At 42.5% G+C, this 19256-nt stretch overlaps 1 protein-coding gene across 3 annotated transcripts in view; it reads left to right on the forward strand.

Moving 5' to 3' along the window:
- FRMPD4 (FERM and PDZ domain containing 4) overlaps positions 1–19256 on the forward strand; it is a gene marked incomplete at both ends in the record, with an annotated part of 744491 nt that overhangs the window by 693694 nt on the left and 31541 nt on the right. For 2 of the 3 annotated variants that reach the window (XM_079727897.1, XM_079727899.1), the window contains 3 exons: positions 3979–4024; positions 12719–12823; positions 15393–15500. In XM_079727897.1, the coding sequence (XP_079584023.1) occupies positions 3979–4024; positions 12719–12823; positions 15393–15500 (259 nt within the window). Of the gene's footprint in view, positions 1–3978; positions 4031–12718; positions 12824–15392; positions 15501–19256 lie in introns of all 3 variants that reach the window. The other variant, XM_079727898.1, reaches the window with a different exon arrangement.

Raw genomic sequence — 19256 nt, forward strand, 5'->3', positions numbered from 1 at the left:
GCCAAAAACCACAGGAAATGGATCCTTCCCAGCTGAGCTTTCAGATGAGACCTCAGCCCTGGGCAACACTTGATTGTGGTCTCATCAGAGAACTTGAGAAAGATGACCAAGTTAATCATACTCATCTGTCTGCTTCATAGAAAGTGTGGGATAATAAATGTGTGTTGTTTTAAGCTGCTAAGTTTATGGTAATTTGTTATGCAGCACCAAATAACTAAAGAAGCTAGCTTCTGTGATAGGACAGAGTAATGATCCCCTAAAGACATCCACATCCTAATCCCCAGAGCCTGTAACTTTGCAGGTGTGATTCAGTTAAGGATGGAGCAATTTTCCTGGATTATCCAGGTGGACCCAGTGTAATCACAAGGGCCCACATAGGTGAAAGAGGAAGGCAGGAGAGTCAGGGAGAAATTTGAAGATGCTACTTTGCCTGGGTTTTGAAGATGGAGGAAAGGGCCATGAACCAAGGAATGCAGGAAGTCTTCAGAATCTGGAAAGGGTTCCAGAATGAATGCAGCCCTATTGACACCTTGATTTTAGCCTAGAGAGGCCCGTTTCAGACTTTTGACCACCACACTTGTAAGATAACAAATCTGTGCTGTTTTAAGCCACTAAGTTGTGGTAATTTGTTACAGCAACAGTAGGAAGCTAATGCAGTCTATGCTTATTTTGTTAGCATCTAAGATGAATAATGAGTCCTCCTCCAGAGCTTGTCTGCTCCTAACAGACTGCACTGGAGCTGTGAATATTTTCTTCTTTTTCCAGAAATGAACAAATAAATACAGTGCCATTGAGCATTGCTGTAGGGAAAATGAGCATTTTTTCCACAGCCTTGTGGGCACATCCATCCTACCACCTCATACCCCTCATTCTTGCATTTACTTTTTTACTGTTTCTTCTTCAGGTTCTAAGAACAGACTGTCTTAGTCAAGGATCGTTTGGACTCAAATAATGTGATCTATTCAAGTCAGTTTAAGTAAAGAGAAATTGGGGATAAGTGTAGCAAGTAGGTCTCAGAGGATGGAATCATAAAGCAACGGTTCTTTTCCCCCATTGCCCGTTCAGAAGAGCTCTCCAGGGCCAGGTCTTCATTAAAATCTCAGGCAGGTCTGCAAATGTATTGAGCAGGTTCAGAAATTTTCTGCAGTCACTTGGACACTTGTAATCACAACAACCTGTAATCTGTAATTAAAATGTTCAATTGTCATGTAATAGTCAAAACTGCCAATTCCACAGAACTTCTCCCTTGCCCCTATTTCCAGCCTGGGAAGCCTGCACTGGGTTAAGGGGCATTCGCTAACATTCTTCTCTAGCTTTGGCTCCTTCCACATTGAAATGAGGCCAGGACAGTGAGGTAAAAAGCAGGAAAGTTCTCACTTGATTGGCACCAAGGTAATCCAACATTGGTTTCCTCTGTCCATGGAAGATCGTGTAGGTTGACTTGTGGACACATTTGTAGATTTCTGGAAGACTTCTCTGTTGAGTTGTTCCAACTGCAGTTCCCTTGAGTTAGATGGTACCCAACGGCTGGCTATGTCCAGCACTCCTTAGCTTCTACATCTTTCTACTAAGGCCCTCCTGCCCCTGGAAGAAGCTCAGTTGAGCAATGCCTTTGTTAAATGACCCCAGGGCACCATTTCTACCGTGTCTTCCAGATATCGTCCACGGGAATTGCACACTTAAGGCCTGTCTCAGTGGAAGGGTAATAATTTTGCAAATATAACCTCTGCTCTTTGGGCATGTGCTGCTTCCACAGGCCTCTCCCTGTTACCACTTTTTACAATTAAGTCATGATTAAGACCCCAAGATGAATAAGAGTCCCAAACTGTGGTTTTTAATACCTCCTTTGAAAGTGTGCAGCACCCTGTTTTGGCATGTAGGAATGATTGGCATGAGGCCTCAGCTGAATCTGCCTCAGTCATCGTAGCACCCTGTAACATATGAATACATGTAGCTTCTATCTTTTTTCCCCTCTAGGATTGGAATCCTAAGGGACCCAAAGCATTATGGCTTTAATTCTTGTCTGGCAAGTAATAATTAAGTACTTGTAGATGAGAGGAAAGAGAGGTAAAAGCCCATTCCCAGAACTGAGATATTGTACATTAGCTGTTTTACTGATGTAAAATGGTGAGCAGCCAGCCCTCAGGAATGGTGGGAACCAGGCCTGCTCAGGGGACCCCTGGCATCTGTAACCTTTACTCATTCTTATTCAGTCACAAATGTGACTCGGCTCCCAACTCGCTGTCTGTGTCTCTTAGTTCTGATTCTGGAGAGAGGACATTTGATGGCCTCATTCCAACACTCGGGTCCAATCAGCTGTGCCCTGACGATGAGTTCTGGGCCCATTGCCTGCTGCTGAGGGCTCTGGGGGCAGACTTGGGTAGAGCAGGCCAGGCAGGACAAACAGGCCCACACCACGGCTGCCACGCTGATTCCTCCTGCCGCATCATTCCACGACACTCCATCCATACATTCACACGCCCACCCTCCTAGAGCTGGACACCCACCTTGCCTCCAGTGCTCCACTTCCATGCATTCCACAGCAGGGAATATCCTCATCTGCATTCCCTCAAAGGCTAGTGGCAGAATTTCTTTGTGATGTAAACCAGAGTGGAATGGCCGGGTCATAGTGCTCGTGATGCTGAAGTTTGCCTAGGGGTGCCAGATTGCTCCCCAGAACTGCTACACGGGGCTCCATGGCCACCAGCAAAGCCAGATCATTCATCCCATCCGCTGGGAATTCTCATTTGATTACACTGTTGCTCTATTAGTCCTTCTAATGGGAACACTGTCTGCCACTCCAATTATTGGGGCTTTCTGCCAGCCCTTGGCAGCTAAGAATTGATGGGATCAGACAGGCCCTCCCCACCATCGCCATCAGCTCTGATTCGATTCTTCCTCCAGTTCTTGAATTGTAGTCCTCTTTCTCCTCTCCATTAATTTCTCTTCTTCGCTGCCCCGAGTCCTTCCGTCGGGGGCCACCCCTACCGCCGCTGGGGCAAGTCACATGGTCCTCCCCAGGCAATGGGCTTATAGTAAGGGGCTGAAGAGCACTTAATGCTAGAAATGCAATTTGTCGTGGCTTCTCCAAGAGAACAGCACTGCCACAGATCCCCTTCGCTTCAGTCATTTGGGTAGGAAATCACAAAAGCAGGTAATTAATTACCTCCTAAAGTGAAAAAAGTCAGCTCCACCTCAAGAAAATGGCAAGTGACCTTTCTCCTACTCAGAATAAAAAAGGAACAAAGGAAGGAAGGAAGAAAAACTATTATAACCCATAATATGATTTTTCCCCAAGGATTCGAGTTATTTGAAAGGTTTGGGTTACTTGGAGGAAATTAAATAAACCATTATATTACATTGTTCTGCTTTTGGCCACACAGTGTTCCCTAGGGTGAACAATATTTCCCAATGAGCGCCCATCTGAAATGTTTATCGGCCCAAGGTCGTAGGCATTGTTACTGCAGCCTTAGAAAGCCACATGGTATGGGAAGTCACATTTACTGGGATACTGTTTTTACATAAGAAACCTACAGTGACATTTTTCTTTCATGATGCTAAGAAGATACTGACATTCAGTGAATTGATAGAATTTTTAAAAATCTATCCCCTTCCAGAAAATTGCACAGACATTTTAAGCGCTAAAGGAAAACCGGAAGGGGAGAATCAATTTTGAGAGACTGAGTTGATGCTTTTAAAATCCAATCTTCCCTCAGCGAGTTTTATTTTAGGGCTCTGCTGTTTGGTGTCGCAGATAATACCACCCAATATAAACCGAATAGGAAGGTTTCCACTGGCTGAACATTTGATTCCAGTTTTCTCTGTGGTCTGAAAGCCCACTTGTGAGCCCTTTGATTCTCTGCCCTGGGAGCCCAAGGAACATTCACCAGCATCACACATTTTGTTTTAAAAGAGCACTGTCACCGATAGAGTCCAGGCTCTGCGCATATCATAAATATTTTGTTTTCTCTCTTACAGAAGCTGCAAAGAATCGATACTCCTCGCTGTCATTCAGCCTTACCCTGTAAGTGTGCTGTGAGTAAGAGTGCATCTATAAAAAGATATGGGTTACAATAGACTTTCAGACACCATCTCGCACTTCCAGTCTCCTCCTCCCACTCCACTCCAGTGACTAACAGCAGAGAGAAATAACATGCATTCACAGTTCCAAAATCTTGGTTATTTGTACTTTGTACTCCATGACAGCAGATCCTTCATTGGACAGAAAAGAAAGTGGTGCGTTTCCTAAATAACTTGAAAATCAGCTTTTCAGTCCCATGTGCCTCTCACATCTAGAAATGACACAAAACTCAAGAATTTCCTTGTGATTCTTAAGTTTCCAGCTTAAGCATCACAAGTCTAAAGGGAATATCTAATTGTAGGAAGTTGAAGCATGGTTGTTTCTCTTACCCCCATCTAAATAATTTGGTGGAGACATTGGACATTTCAGCGGCCTTGTCAGGAAGGTGGGGAGTGATTAAAATCGTACTGCTTTCAGTTCCCATGATTCTTTTAAAAACAACTTTATCATGGTGTAATTCACATATCGTAAAATTCACCCATTTCAAGTGTACAATTCCGTGTATAAAGTCTACTGAGGTACACAGCCATCACCACCATCCAGTTTGAGAACACGTCCATCACCCCAACTGGATTCCTCATTCCCATTTACAGTGAATCCCTTTTCCTACCCTCAGTCCCAAGCAGCCACTAATTTACTATTTATTTATTTCTATAGATTTGCCATTGCTTGTGAATTTCATACATGGTCAGTGAACTAAAAAATACCGAGGCAAATTCCTTCAGATTTTTCCCCAAACGTTTACTGTCAATATCTTGTGTGGTCTTCACATGGAGCGGCAGAGATTCCAACCTACTTATGCTTTTATTTTCCTCCCCATAGAGATTTCTACATCAATTCAGAGGCTCTGGCATTTGCCGGTCTCCATCTTCTGACCAAACTCTTCATCTCCCCTGTCCTGGAATTTTCCTTCTAAGCGCTATGGGCTAGTCATTTTAGGCAGGAAAAAAATATGTATTCAAGTTTGTGATAAGATCACAAATTGAACTAACCAAGACCACAAGTTATGCCACGTAGGGTCATTACTACATATATTAAAAGCACAGTTTATGGGCCTCCCTGGTGGCGCAGTGGTTGAGAGTCCGCCTGCCGATGCAGGGGATACGGGTTCGTGCCCCGGTCTGGGAGGATCCCATATGCCGCGGAGCGGCTGGGCCCGTGAGCCATGGCTGCTGAGCCTGCGCATCCGGAGCCTGTGCTCCGCAACGGGAGAGGCCACAACAGTGAGAGGCCCGCATACCACAAAAAAAAAAAAAAAAAAAAAAAAAAAGCACAGTTTAATATTGAATGTTACTTTTAGTCCCAACTCTTTGAAACAGCTACACACACACACACACGTTTGGATTTGAAATCTAAGGAGACAGCAGGAGGTAAAAGAATCAAGACTTGAGATCTAGTCCCCAGCAGTATAAAAGGCGACTCCCGCACCTACTCTGGACCCCAATTTCCTCATCTGTGTAAGGAGAAGGTCAGGTGGCATCCCGTCCAAGGGCCTTCCTGCTTCACCACCTCGTGACCTGGTGATTCTTTCCATATGAAGTACAGCTCATCTGTTTTTAGATTGTTTCATTTAACCCAGTTGTCACTCACACCTACTTCAAATCTATCCACACTTCTTCATTTCTTTGCAATGAACAAATGCATTTGGGTAAAGCCAATGTGAATGTCTAACATACTCAAGTGATGGACCAACTATAAATTCCTGGCGGAACTACAAGCTTGCATTGTCTTTCCTGAATTCTCTCTTCCTACTTTATAACCTATTAGTAATGCAAGATCAGAACCATTTTACTCCAAACCAGGTTATTTTTCCAATGTGGGGTCGCATGTTACCCCCAAACAGTAAATTTAGAGGAGTTTTGCATTTAAGTTAAAGGTTTTTGTCTTGTTGCTTTGCTTGCTTTTTTTGCCATTTGAGTCTGCATGACTTGTTATTCATATGAATACTCATTACTATCCGTGAATCATGGAACTTCCTTTTAACAGATAACCTGGAATTTTCCAGGAGTTCAGCTGGCTCCTGCTGTTGTGCTATATTGAAAGTCAACGTTCAGGAGTGTTGCTTGTTCTTATGGCCAACGGTTGCACCTCTGTTCCCCAGAGTCACTCTCTCCCGACCAGTCATAGTAGATGAATTCTCAACTTTGACCAGCCCTCCTTCCTGAAATGCCCATCACATACTCCACCCGCCACCTCCTCGGCTCACCAAATCCTTCTCACCTTTCAAGTCTCAGCACAAATTCTAAATGCTACCCCAGAGTTTCTCAACATCTGCACTGTTGGGCTGGAGAATTCTCTGTTGGGAGGTGTGTTTAGCAGCATCCCTGTCCTCTACCACTAGATGCCGGTAGCATCCTATCCCAAGTGGTGACAACCAAAATGTCTCCAGACACTGTCAAATGTTCCCTGAGGACCAAAATCACCCCTACTTGGGAACCAGTGTCCCACACCTAAAGTCTTCGCTTCTTGATCCAGTCCAAAGTGACTTTTTCCTCCTCTGAATTAAAAGAGTTGAAACCCCAAAGTTACTTAAATAGATACATTAAATGGAGAGAGGGGTGCACATGGGAAAAGAGACTGTGAAGTTTTACTTATATTTTTGTGTTTGGATTTTCCTACAAGCAAATGGCTTTTTTTAAAGGTTTTATGTACTTGCTGAACATTCTCTTGGCAACCAGAATTGACATACAGAAACAGAGGACCCACCAGACCAAAAGAAAGTCTATAAATTCTACTTTTATTACAGATAATAGCATTCAGCATTTTAATTTCTTTGCAGCTTACTGGTCAGCAATTTTTTATGTTGTATTTCTTCTGCATAATAAGATCTGGTCAAGACAGAGAGCCAATGTTTACACCTTTTTGCCATACTCCACGTGTCCCCCGGGCACCCCAACATGACCCAGCCACAGAAATCAACCTCCAGTGAGGCCCAGGTCAAGGGAGCTTGGGAGAAAAGTCTTAGGATTCCCAAAATTCTTTGATAAGAAATAATTCTTAACAGGTTTTTGCCTTCTTATTTTAAGTATTATGGAGGACTCTCTCTCCACCATTTTTACTTTATTTCTTAAGAGAAAAATTGTGGAAGTGCAGAAGGAAATACAGATGCAGAAAAATATGTGCTGGCAATACTTATCCTCAGAGACAACCAGTGTAAACATTTTGGCCTATTTCTTTCCAGTCTTTTTGTTCTAATGCCTTGTCAGCAGTTGAGATCATATTACATGTACACTTTTATTCTGCATATAATAAATATGTATATATTTTTATATACATCAAGTATTTCAAACATTTTACTTAGTATATCAAGCATTTTCCCATATATATATCAAGCATTTTCCCATGTCATCAAGGATTCTGTATAAGCATTATATACATGGCTGTAAAACATTACATTGAACCAAGATTTCCTTAATCAACACCCATCATTAAGCCCACTGTCTCTAATGTGTTTCTATTATAAATAATTCTGCAGAGAACATCTTTGTGTATAAATCTTCATCTGTATTTAATAGCTTTTCCTCAGGATTGAATTTTATAAGAGGAATTTTTGGGTTACTCGTGGATTTTATTTGTTTTTTTCTGACACACCATCTTCTTCCCTTATACTGTTACCATTTTTATTCCAGATCTTTCTTGGCCAGCTGCTCCCCTCTTTCCTTTCCATAGTTCCCAAGTCTAGAACTTTCAGAGCTTTCCAGTCCAACATTACCTGAGACAGAGAGTATTTAAAGAGTCTCTATAACCTCTTCTCATACAACTCCAAGTCAGTGGGACTTGGGCTAAGGCACTCTCAGTTCTGGCATCCCTGAGCTACCATGATTCACCTTCCCTCAGGTTTCTTGTAGGCCAAAAAATTGAGAGACCTGCTTGCCTGCCTCTCACTTCCTGCCTACCTTTCACTCTGTTCCACATACCTGAGGGAGGCTACACACCTCCTCATGGAAGCTCCAATATTGTCCGAACCCAGAACATATCCCCTTGGCATGTGTCATGCTGAGCATGCCGGCCCAATTTCCAACTGAGAGCACCAGTGATTTTTTTGCCTGTGGGTTATTTCTGGCCACAGCGCCATGCTCATGGAATAGGCCAGAAGTGCTCTTTGAGCAGTCCACTAGGAATTCTCACGCTCAGAAGAGCAGCCACTTCATCACTGATTGACAGGAGCTGGTGGATAAATACTCCAGCTGCCTCTCTCCTCAGTCAGTGTAACTCTGAGGCATACAGCCTGCCTTGTTTCCCAGACATTCCCAGCAGGGTTAAACGCCAGTTGCTCACAGTGGTGCCTGACTTAACAATGAATGCTTCATTGGCTTCCTCACCCTCCCTGTCTCCCTTCCCCTGCTCACCTACCCATGCTCCCTGGGAGCATCTCCCAAATCAGCTAGCTGCTTGTGAATCCTGGTCTTAGGGTCTGCTTTGGGGGATGTCCAAACTAAGTCATCCGGTGATAACTGTGGGCTAGTTAGTCCTCACTAAGTATGTACTCAGTGCCTACTATATAAGTGTCCTTTAGAGCTACAGGGATGGCAAATTCAAGACCTTACACTTCAGCTTCAGAAATTTATCTTTTTTTTTTCTTAACATCTTTATTAGAGTGTAATTGCTTCACAATGGTGTGTTAGTTTCTGCTTTATAACAAAGTGAATCAGTTATACATATGCATATGTTCCCATATCTCTTCCCTCTTGCGTCTCCCTCCCTCCCACCCTCCCTATCCAACCCCTCTAGGTGGTCACAAAGCACCCAGCTGATCTCCCCGTGCTATGCGGCTGCTTCCCACTAGCTATCTATTTTACGTTTGGTAGTGTATATATGTCCGTGCCACTTTCTCACTTTGTCCCAGTTTACCCTTCCCCCTCTCCGTATCCTCAAGCCCATTCTCTAGTAGGTCCGCGTCTCTATTCCCATCTTGCCCCTAGGTTCTTCATGACCATTTTTTTTTTTTAAGATTCTATATATATGTGTTAGCATACGGTATTTGTTTTTCTCTTCCTGACTTACTTCACTCTGTATGACAGACTCTAGGTCCATCCACCTCACTACAAATAACTCAATTTCGTTTCTTTTTATGGCTGAGTAATATTCCATTGTATATATGTGCCACATCTTATTTATCCATTCATCTGTTGATGGACACTTAGGTTGCTTCCGTGTCCTGGCTATTGTAAATAGAGCTTCAATGGACATTTTGGTACATGACTCTTTGTGAATTATGGTTTTCTCAGGGTATATGCCCAGTAATGGGATTGCTGGGGCGTATGGTAGCGTATACCCTGAGAAATTTATCTTATGTCTGTAGTTTTGTTTCAAACTAAGTTCTAATGACTTCTAAGAGCATCAGGAGCATGTCAGCCATCTATCGTGGCCATCTTAGCAACAGCGAATTTGGAAAGAGGTGCAGGGGTTGATTAGAGGCCTTTTAATCTTAAAATTAATTAACAGCCGGAAAATTTGATTATTCGAAATAGTAATTATTTGTCATTTCCACCACAGGGTATGAAGTGCTTGTGATCAGCACCTATTGGTCGGCAGGTTGCCAGGAATTAATGTATCAGGTTTTTGGGTGGTGCACATTGTATATTTTTTAGCCACAAAGAGAGATCTGAGTCAAAACTGCAGTCATGACTCGTTTGCATACCCCATGTACCAGAGGTAACTCCAGCCAGTGGAAGAAGCCATTACTTTACTGATTCTAATTCAGTAACCTTCAGACTTGTAGAGCTAATGTTTTTATCATCAAAAAGTAATTTTTAAAATGTATGTCCATTATATGAAATAGTCACAAATCCAGAACAAGAAAAATGCAACTTGTATGGATTCTTAGATTCTTATCCCAGGTCTGTTGACTTCAAAGTATGTATAAAATAATATTTACTTAACTACCTTGGCTATCTAGTTTTCTTTCTGGTTTTCCTAGATTACCAGGTTTGTCATTAGGGCGTGGGAAATAAATTCAGGAATGAGGCTCCAAGAAGTGCGCATGCAATAGCTACAGGCAGAAGAGACAAGCATCCCCAGCTTGACCAGTTCTGCTCTATGGGACCACTTTAGGGGCAAATAACCCCATGTACTTCCATAGGAACATCACTGCATTCTAAGATTATACATCAAATGAGATGCATAGAAACTACATTCTGTTAAATATACTTTTTATTGAAGCAAGGAATTATGTAACATTTTAGAAAAATAAGGTAAAATATCACATTTAAAAATTCAGATGCATAGAGGAATACACCTCAGTATCTGGCACACTGAACACATGTGAAATACATTATTCCCAAACAATGCTGGGGAAGTGGGATGTTACTGCATTCAAATATCTAATTAGCAGTGTCTGTTCTGGGTAGCTTTATTACATCCGCTTCACTTGAGCTAAACGCATTGTGCCAACGTAAATATCCCCTGCTTAAAATCATTACGGGAGAATAATGTTTTCCCTTCAGCTAAAAAATGGCATATCAAAAGCAAATGAACTCCCTACAGTATGATTTGTTCATTCATCGTGACTAAGCTTGGCCTGTAATTACGGTACTGAAGAGAACATCCCTGTCCCATGACTTCAGCTTTGCAGTAGGACTTTTAAAAGTCACGTTGAGCATGTTCAAAGCTATTCTTTTGAGGGCCATTCAGAGTTTTTCTGGTTTTTTGTTTCATTTTGTTTTTAAAGGGCAGCCGTTCTCTGAAAACATCTTGCATAAGTGGAAGAATTGAAACTCTGGAGGCCAAAGCATCCATCTATGCCGCCCTTAAGACACAGGGGAACTTGTGAAATAACAGGATTTTCTGAGCATTAAGGCAGAACTCCACCCAGGAATACACATCCACATGTTTTATCGTGTGTTTTTCCAACAATGTTTGTTTTATTATAACAATATACACATATTGTAAATCTACCATTTTAACCATTTTTAAATGTACAGTTCTGTGGCATTAAGTACATTCAGAATCGTATGCAACCATTGCCACTATCAAGTTCCAGGACATTTTCATCACCCCAAGAGGAAACCCCATACCCATTAAACAGTCACTCCACGTTCTCCTCACCACCCTCCCCAGCCCCTGGCAACCACTAATCTGCTTTCTGTCTCTATTCCATAGAGACAGAATTTTCCTATTCTGGACATTTCATATAAGTGGAATCGAATCATACAATGTGTGGCCTTTTGTGTCTGGTTTCTTTCACTTATCATGATGTTTTCGAGGTTCATCCATGTTGTAGCCTGTATCAGGACTTCATTCCTTTTGTGGCTGAATAGTATTCCATTGTACGGCTAGACCACATTTAACTTATCCATTCCATCATATTGTTTTTAAAATGATCTCCAGTATACTTGTATTTGACAAAGATGGGAATCCTTTTATTGTTTTCATTTTACTTGAAATTCAAAGTATGGGGCACCCTAACTGGCTTCTGTGCTTTGAGGTTAATGCAATGCACAGGAGGATGAACCTCTGTGTTGATTCTAGAGTCAATTACTAGAATTCTTTACACAGCAGCCTCAATCTCTTAGAACTGTATAGTATGAGAAACGTTAGGCTGAACCGTGTGCCATTTTCAATATTTGACCATTTTAATCTATAAAATTGCAGTTGTATGATTCAAGCTAAATATTTACCTCTATATTAGGTTCAATAGAGAATGCAGTTCTTTTTCAAAATAAACAGATGGTGCCTGCAACATGATAGGGAGCGCACCTACCACATGAGTTCCCTTCCCCTCGGGCTTTGTTAAAACTGTGCAATGAGGCTGATTCTCAGATGAAGGCAGTTGACCAGGATCACAGCCTCTAAGCAGGTTTTGTCATTGTCCTTTCCATTTCTGAGGGAGACCAACTGAATCCCTCAGCCCCTCTTTCCAATGAAAGACAGTACAGAGGGCCTATGAGACGAGGCAGAACATGAAGTCGACCTTTTTTTTTTTTTTTGATATTATTTCTTATTTATTTTATTGAAGTATAGTCGATTTACAAGGTTGGGTTAATTACTGCCGTGCAGCCAAGTGCTTCAGTTGACTTTCACTTCTAAGTCGAGGTCTCCTCTCTACCTTTCACTTCTAAGTAAGGTCATAGGATCACAGGTTACCAGTAAGAGGCTGAAACTCAAGTTTGGGGCTCATTGGAGCTTTTGCACGTGTGCGTGTGTGTACCCTTACCTGCTCATGTGCCCATATACCATTAATGTGAATAACAGTAGGATTATCAATCGTTTTGGAACTATCAGTGGCTCTTCTCCACCTTGTTAAAATACATAACTAATGAGCAACTTGTCATAACCCCAACGTGAGATTTGCCTACCACCTCACCTTCTGCATGGTACTCAAAGCTCCGTATTGAAAGCAGGATTTATGCACTTCCACAACTGTCATTTTACAAGGTCCTTGGAAATGTGCTCAGTAGGAACATGGAACATGCTGTCTATCGTTCTGGTCTGGTGGCTAAATCAAACTTATTGCTTGATGAGCATAACAGGGTTTCAGCTGCATCCATAATTTGTATTTAGTCCTTGAATTGGGCATGCACCAAACACTTTTTAGCAAAAATGTTAAATATCTGGGAGGAGAAAGATAGGAAACAATTCTTACAAGGTTGGCCTTACATTACCAATAATCAGATCAAATGTTTTCTTATTTTCTAGTCTCCCAAATCAGCATTTATTAGTGCTGCAAAAAAGGCAAGGTTAAAGTCCAATCCAGTCAAAGTGCGATTCTCCGAGGAGGTCATCATCAACGGCCAAGTGTCGGTGAGTTGACAGACACCCGCTGGTGACTCAGAGAGAGGCCTTGAGGTAGGGGCTTTGCACTAAGCAGAGCCAGTCACCCCGCTGGAATGATCAGTTCAGAATTGGTTGTTGGATTTCACAGGGGTGTCGAATCTCAGGATTGTAGACGGCTTGAGAAATCGCCAGGTTGTGCCAGCTGTATTCCTTCTTACAAACCCAGAATACATAGCAGTCCGGTATTTCCTTGAATGCTTCCAGAGTTAGAGACTTCACTACTTTACAAAGGAGTTCATTTGATTTGAGATCACTTGGCATTGCCTCACGTTGAGTAGAATATGCCTCTTTGAAACTTGCACCTATTTCTCCCCATTCTGCCAACTACGCATTCTCCCATATAACAGCCCATTCTATATTTTGAGAAGGGTTTCCCCTGAGGTTTTCCATATCCAAAATAAAATGTCTCTGTTCTTTCAACTAATCAAAATGGAAAGAAGTTAAAATAATGGGAAAAGTTTCCTATATGCAACCAGGAGTGAAGAAATACTGCCCAGACCTCCATCAATAGGTCTTGATAGGAATCATGATTACTCAGGCACATAATTGATCTTCAAAATGAAGGATGCAAACATTGATAGGATGCTTATTTTTGATTTTTTCCCCAAAAACACAACCTAGTATTTTTAGTTTTTAGCAAGCTCCCGTCCAGGGTGCTCATATTTTTTGGACCTTTGAAATGCCACCTTTTGTTGTCGAGGTTTTGTTGTTTAAATAAACTCAAAGGGATAAAAATCTCATCCATGATATACTTGCTAAGGGCCACAGACTCTTCCCTGAGGGCGGTCCTGGATTTGAATTGGAAGATAGAGGCCTGCATATCCTGGGCAAGATGCTCATGGTGGCAGGTGTCTTCTGGCCCAAACTTGCTGACGTGCGTCTGCCCCACTCGGAATCCAGGGGCTTAACTGGCCAATCTGTCAAACTGTTGTGATGTTTGTGGGATGGGGCCTAAGGCTGTGCTGCCCCACGTACATTTTAGCTGTGGCCTTGTCCTCCCAATGGCCACGTCCCACCCCATCCCCTCTGCCCCCTTTCACACCACGGTCTGTTCTGTTCCTCTCGGTGAATCCCCATCACTCTGGATGCAGACTTACCATAATTCTCATTTCAGAACAAGACTGTCCCAGTTTAAGGCTGTTAGTTCCAGTCCCAGAGGAATGACTATGAGACAGAGGGTCGTGGGAAACTTACCTCATCTTTTCTCAAGCTTCTGAGCATGAGATTGGGCAATCAGTTTATGCATCTTTAGAGAGAATATGATTCCAGGAGCTGCTGTGGCAGCTTCCCTTTGTCCCTGGATAAAAAGCAGCTGGTGTGTGGGGACAGCTCTGGGGGTCGATCATCTCCTGCAGCGTCCGCAGCCTCGCCACAGGCCTGAGCATGGCAGGGACATTCGATCAGCTGTCTGCCCCTCAGCCTTTGTGACCGGCTTCCTTTCCGGTCTCCTCTTGCTTTTCTGAGTCGTTGTGTGGCCTTCCTTCTGGACTTGGAGCCACTCTAACTCAGCGAATTGGGCAGCAGGAAAGTCGTGTGTGAAGCCCTCAGGAGTAGAGAGGAGGGGAGGGGAGTCAGAGAAAGAAACAGGAAGCGAAAGGCGTGAGCCTGTTGCGGACATGCTCAGGGACTGAAACCGCCCGGACCAACTGTAGGACGTTAGCAAATCTCTGGCCATCTCCTCTCAGTTTCCTCACCTGTAAAACAAGGGACTTAAGGCTTTCATGACTGCTGACTTCCCCTGCACTCCTGTGACTTCACGACCCACCACGTGTTCGTGGGACTCACCCGACTTGCCTTCCTGCTCCCCCTTTCATCTCTCCCCGCTTCCAGCTGAAGAGAAAATTCAAAGGAATGTGTGTCTTTTGTTTACTTTTGGTTGCGCTTCAAACATCTCTTTTTGACTTATTTTTAAGTTATCTGTTTGTTACAGGCAGTGTTTTATTCTTTTAACACAATAGCCCTTTCCTCATATATCCCCTTGGAGTTTGAGGAACATCTCTAAATGGGTTAAAAATCATTTCACAAAATTACTTTAAACTTGAAGCTTGTTAATGCTTGTGATTCGCCATCATGACCCCTGCCAACAGGCATCATGTGAAACATCATCATTGCTGGTCCTCTTTCTGTTTAAGACACGCTGCTCTGCTAAAGTCTGGCCTTGTGGTCCCAAACATTGTGGTCTAATTACAAAGGTATTATTTCTGTCATTGCGTTTTCTAGTGGGAAACCTTGATTTAAATTAAAAAAAAAAAAACTTATCTGATCGATCTTCCGACGGGAAAAGTTCTTTTAGATGATTCAGCTGAGTTATTAGCTAGAGGAGAAGAATTTTGCTATGAACAGCTGAACTCAGATATCACCAAAGGGATACTTTGGTTGGCCTTAGGGAGTTTGATTTTTTATTCTTTTATGCTGTGATTAGAATAAATCGCAGATATATGCTGCTTCTACAAAGGGCAGGATCCTAATTCAACTGACTTATACCCCCTCCTCTTTCTTTCTTTCTTTTTTTTTTTTTTTTTTTTTTGTTAAATAGGAAACTGTTAAGGATAATTCACTTCTTTTTATGCCAAACGTCCTGAAAGTCTATCTGGAAAATGGGCAGACCAAATCGTTTCGCTTTGACTGCACCACCTCCATAAAGGTAAGAGGACCCGCTGAACTGTGTACCTGGACACTGCCAGGTACGGCGTGGAAGTCCCACTGTGAGTCTTGTGCGGTGTACCTTCATTCAGAACTATCTGTTTATTTCTGAGATTTTTTTTGGTTGTTTCCAAATAAGGTAGCGTGTAAATACTTAAACACAAACACGAACAAAAAATTTAACAAGGTTCTGCTCTGCGTGTGTGTGTGTGTGTGTGTGTGTGTGTTGCAAAACAATATAATATGCTATCAGTCATGAGATACTAGGGCTAGTCATTTTAATACAGCTGAAAATTAATGAAAATAGTGTGACTGTCACCAAGAAGGCTTGGCACCCTGCCCAAAGCCAGCACGATTTCTCAGCCAGGTCAGCCACGGAGATGATTAAGATGTTAGATGTTAATTGAGTATCTGCTACTTTGGTGTCCAGCAAAAAACAAGGGATAGAATAATGTAAAGATAACATTTACTTTCAATTGCTGTAACCAATTTCATGGAAATGGTACATCAAAAGGCAGAAATGAGGTGTACTTTTAGGAGAGGGGTGAAAAGGAAGAGTCACAAAGCAATCCTGTTATTTCAGAGCCACAGGTGAGTTATACCTAATGAGTTCTCACCTGGTATAACAAAGCGTATGGGTTCTTTGCCCCCACGTTTCCTTCCTGGGGGAGAAAAGTGCATATTCTCTATCTTATTGGACAAAGGTGTGTTCAGAAATTGATTTCTCCCAGAAGTTCTATCAGCCTAAAATAGGCTTTCTTCAAATGGCACAATAAAAAGGGTTCTATTGAGGTTAAAAAAAAAAAGGGGGTACCTAGTGATGATCTGTACAATAATGTATCAAGAGAATATCAACTTTGTATTAAAAAAAAGTCTACCAGTAGTCAACCTCTAATTCTCATTTTTTAATAATTAATCAGCATAGACCTTATGAGTGGAATTATTTCCGCCAAGGCCAACTCGCTGTGCATTCTTATTGCCATGATACCACAAGCAGCTTGTTCTGAATTGCTTGAAATAGGTCGTGATTTAGCAGGTAATAGAGCAGACAGTATTAGATTGATGGGGGAGCATTTAAATTATCCTTAAATCATTGCGGATGGAATATTCACTTCCTTGGTACAAGACTGCTAATTTTAAGTGGTGACGACTGAAAAAGCCTTTTCCTTTATTGCTACTCAAAATCAATTTATAGGGAGACGTTACTCCAAGTATTGACCAGCTAACTTAGTGGCTGGCAAACTTTTCCTGGAAAGGCCTGGAGAGTAAATATTTTAGGCTTTGTGGGCCACTTGCTTTCTGTTGCAACTACTCAACTCAGTTGTTGGCTCATGAAAGCAGCCAGAGGCAGGTGGGTTCAGGAGGTCCTTAAGACCACCCTCAGCTTTAATAATTCACTTGAAGCCCTCACAGAACGCAGCACGTTGGTATCCTCGCAGTTACAGGCAGAGAGCCCCCAGCCATCCTTCCCCCCAGGAGTCATGCGGACAGCGCTTACTTCCCCCAGCACTGATGTGTGCACGGGGTACTGCCAACCAGGGAAGCTCGCCCGAGCCTTGGTGTCCAGAATTTTTATTGGGGGTTGTCCACTTAGACACAGCTGCCCACCTGTGTGGCTGACCTTAGCACCCTGCCCCTCCAGAGGTGAGCTGATACCACATGGTCCAGGGTCACCACCATGAATCCCATCGTTAGCATAGACTATCCAGTGTAGCCCAAGACACACACACACACACACACCCCACTCAGTGAACAAAGACACCTCTATCAGGCAGGATACTCCAAGGGCTTAGAGGTTACCTCCCAAGAGCCAGGGGCAAACCTTTCTTCAGGCAAGACTCATCCTTTACTATACAGATAATATGTAAATGAATGGCCTTGGCCAGATTTGAAAGGAAGGGGCCAGGCTCTAGTTTGAAGACCCCTGACCTAACCCCAAAGAGCTACATTGTTTCAACTCCCTCTGATACTGTGGCTTGTTCTGTGATACCAGCTGGTCAGAAAAGCTCCTTGCCATTGGAGCCCTTACCCGTCTGAAGATATAAGTAAAGACTTGAATGCATTTCTTAGCAGAAATAAATCTAAATTTAAAAGAGAGCCCTGTTGTTAATTCCCTCTGGCCTCTTGATTATAGGAACCCACCCCAGACTAAGTTTGATTTCCCTGAGGATGGCAGCTGACAATGACAAGATGGGGAGCAATGCCAAGAGTTCACATCAAATTAAAGCTATCTTAGCTTGTGCCTAACAGCCTCATTATCACCATAGATGCAGACTGGCAGGCGTAAACTGGAAATAGTATACGTATGAAAGGGATATGATGCTGTTTAATAAAACTTGCCAAAATTCTTGCTTACAGAGTCACAATAGGAAAACACTATTGCTAGCACATGTCCTCCCTGGTGATTCAGGAGAATGTTTTATAAAATATGTGTTGCCACACAGAGGCTGGTTTTCTTTTCTCTTTTCTGGGTCTTGAGCAAAAATTATGAAACAGAATCTTTTTATGAAATTCAGTATAGTCACAGAATTTCTGTTGAATGATTTTTTTGGTGGTGGGTAGGTATGGGGATCTTTGTTTTAAAGGAGCCAGAAGAAATTGAAAATGGTCCACGGGGAAGAATCAAAACCCCAGAAAGAGCAATTTAAAAAAAACTTCTGTGTATGGCCGGGTTTCTCTCCCTTGACATTGTCAATCCTTTGGACCAGAAAATTCCTTGATGCCAGTAGCATCCCCAGCCCCGTTGTGACAACCAAAAATGTCTCCAGAAATTGCCAAATGTTGCTCTGTGGGATTTTAGCATCTGAGTATTAATTATCTTTGAAGAGAGATCACTTACTAGTTTTCAAGTACATGAAAAAAGTAATGGTTGAGGACATTTGTTTACATTGCAGTCCCCTTGTGCTTGTGTATAGAACACCTTTCTGATCATAAATGTTGAATCCTGTGAAGGATCGCTGACAAAGCTTGCTCATTCTACCTTCCCCGGAGACTTAAACTAAAAGCTAATATATGTATATCATCCTTGTCGACAAAAATAATCAATAAATAATCAATAACAAGAATAGAAAAGAGTTTTATTTCAGCTAAACTGAGGACTATAGCCTGGAAGCCAGCTTCCCAGATTACTCTGAGAAACTGCTCCAGAAAAGCATGGTTTTCAAGCACAGTTTTATATCTTTTCAGAAAAAAAGAACATTAAGTCAGGAATACATTTCTTCAGGATTTCAAAAAAACTAGACCAGCATGTACACAGCGAGTCAGTATGACCTTGGCACCTGGGAAGGGAGTCTTATCATCGAAACAGGACCAGCATTGGTATCCCAGGAAGGGAGCCATTTAATCTTTATTTTTAACGTGGACATTCTTGACTTCTGGTCAGTGTGCCCTTTTCTTTAATAATTAAGGCAGGGCTTCCTTGGTGGCGCAGTAGTTGAGAATCTGCCTGCCAGTGCAGGGGACACGGGTTCGAGCCCTGGCCTGGGAAGATCCCACATGCCGCGGAGCAACTGGGCCCGTGAGCCACAACTACTGAGCCTGCGCATCTGGAGCTTGTGCTCCCCAACAAGAGAGGCCACGCCAGTAAGAGGCCCGCGCACCACGATGAAGAGTGGCCCCCGCTCGCCGCAACTAGAGAAAGCCCTCGCACAGAAATGAAGACCCAACACAGCCAAAAATAAATAAATAAATAAAATTTAAAAATAATAATAATAAAAAATAATTAAGGCAGATGTACAATGTTTGATAGGCCACAAAC

The sequence above is a fragment of the Hyperoodon ampullatus genome (assembly GCF_949752795.1).
Source record: "Hyperoodon ampullatus genome assembly, chromosome: X".
NCBI lineage: Eukaryota > Metazoa > Chordata > Mammalia > Artiodactyla > Ziphiidae > Hyperoodon > Hyperoodon ampullatus.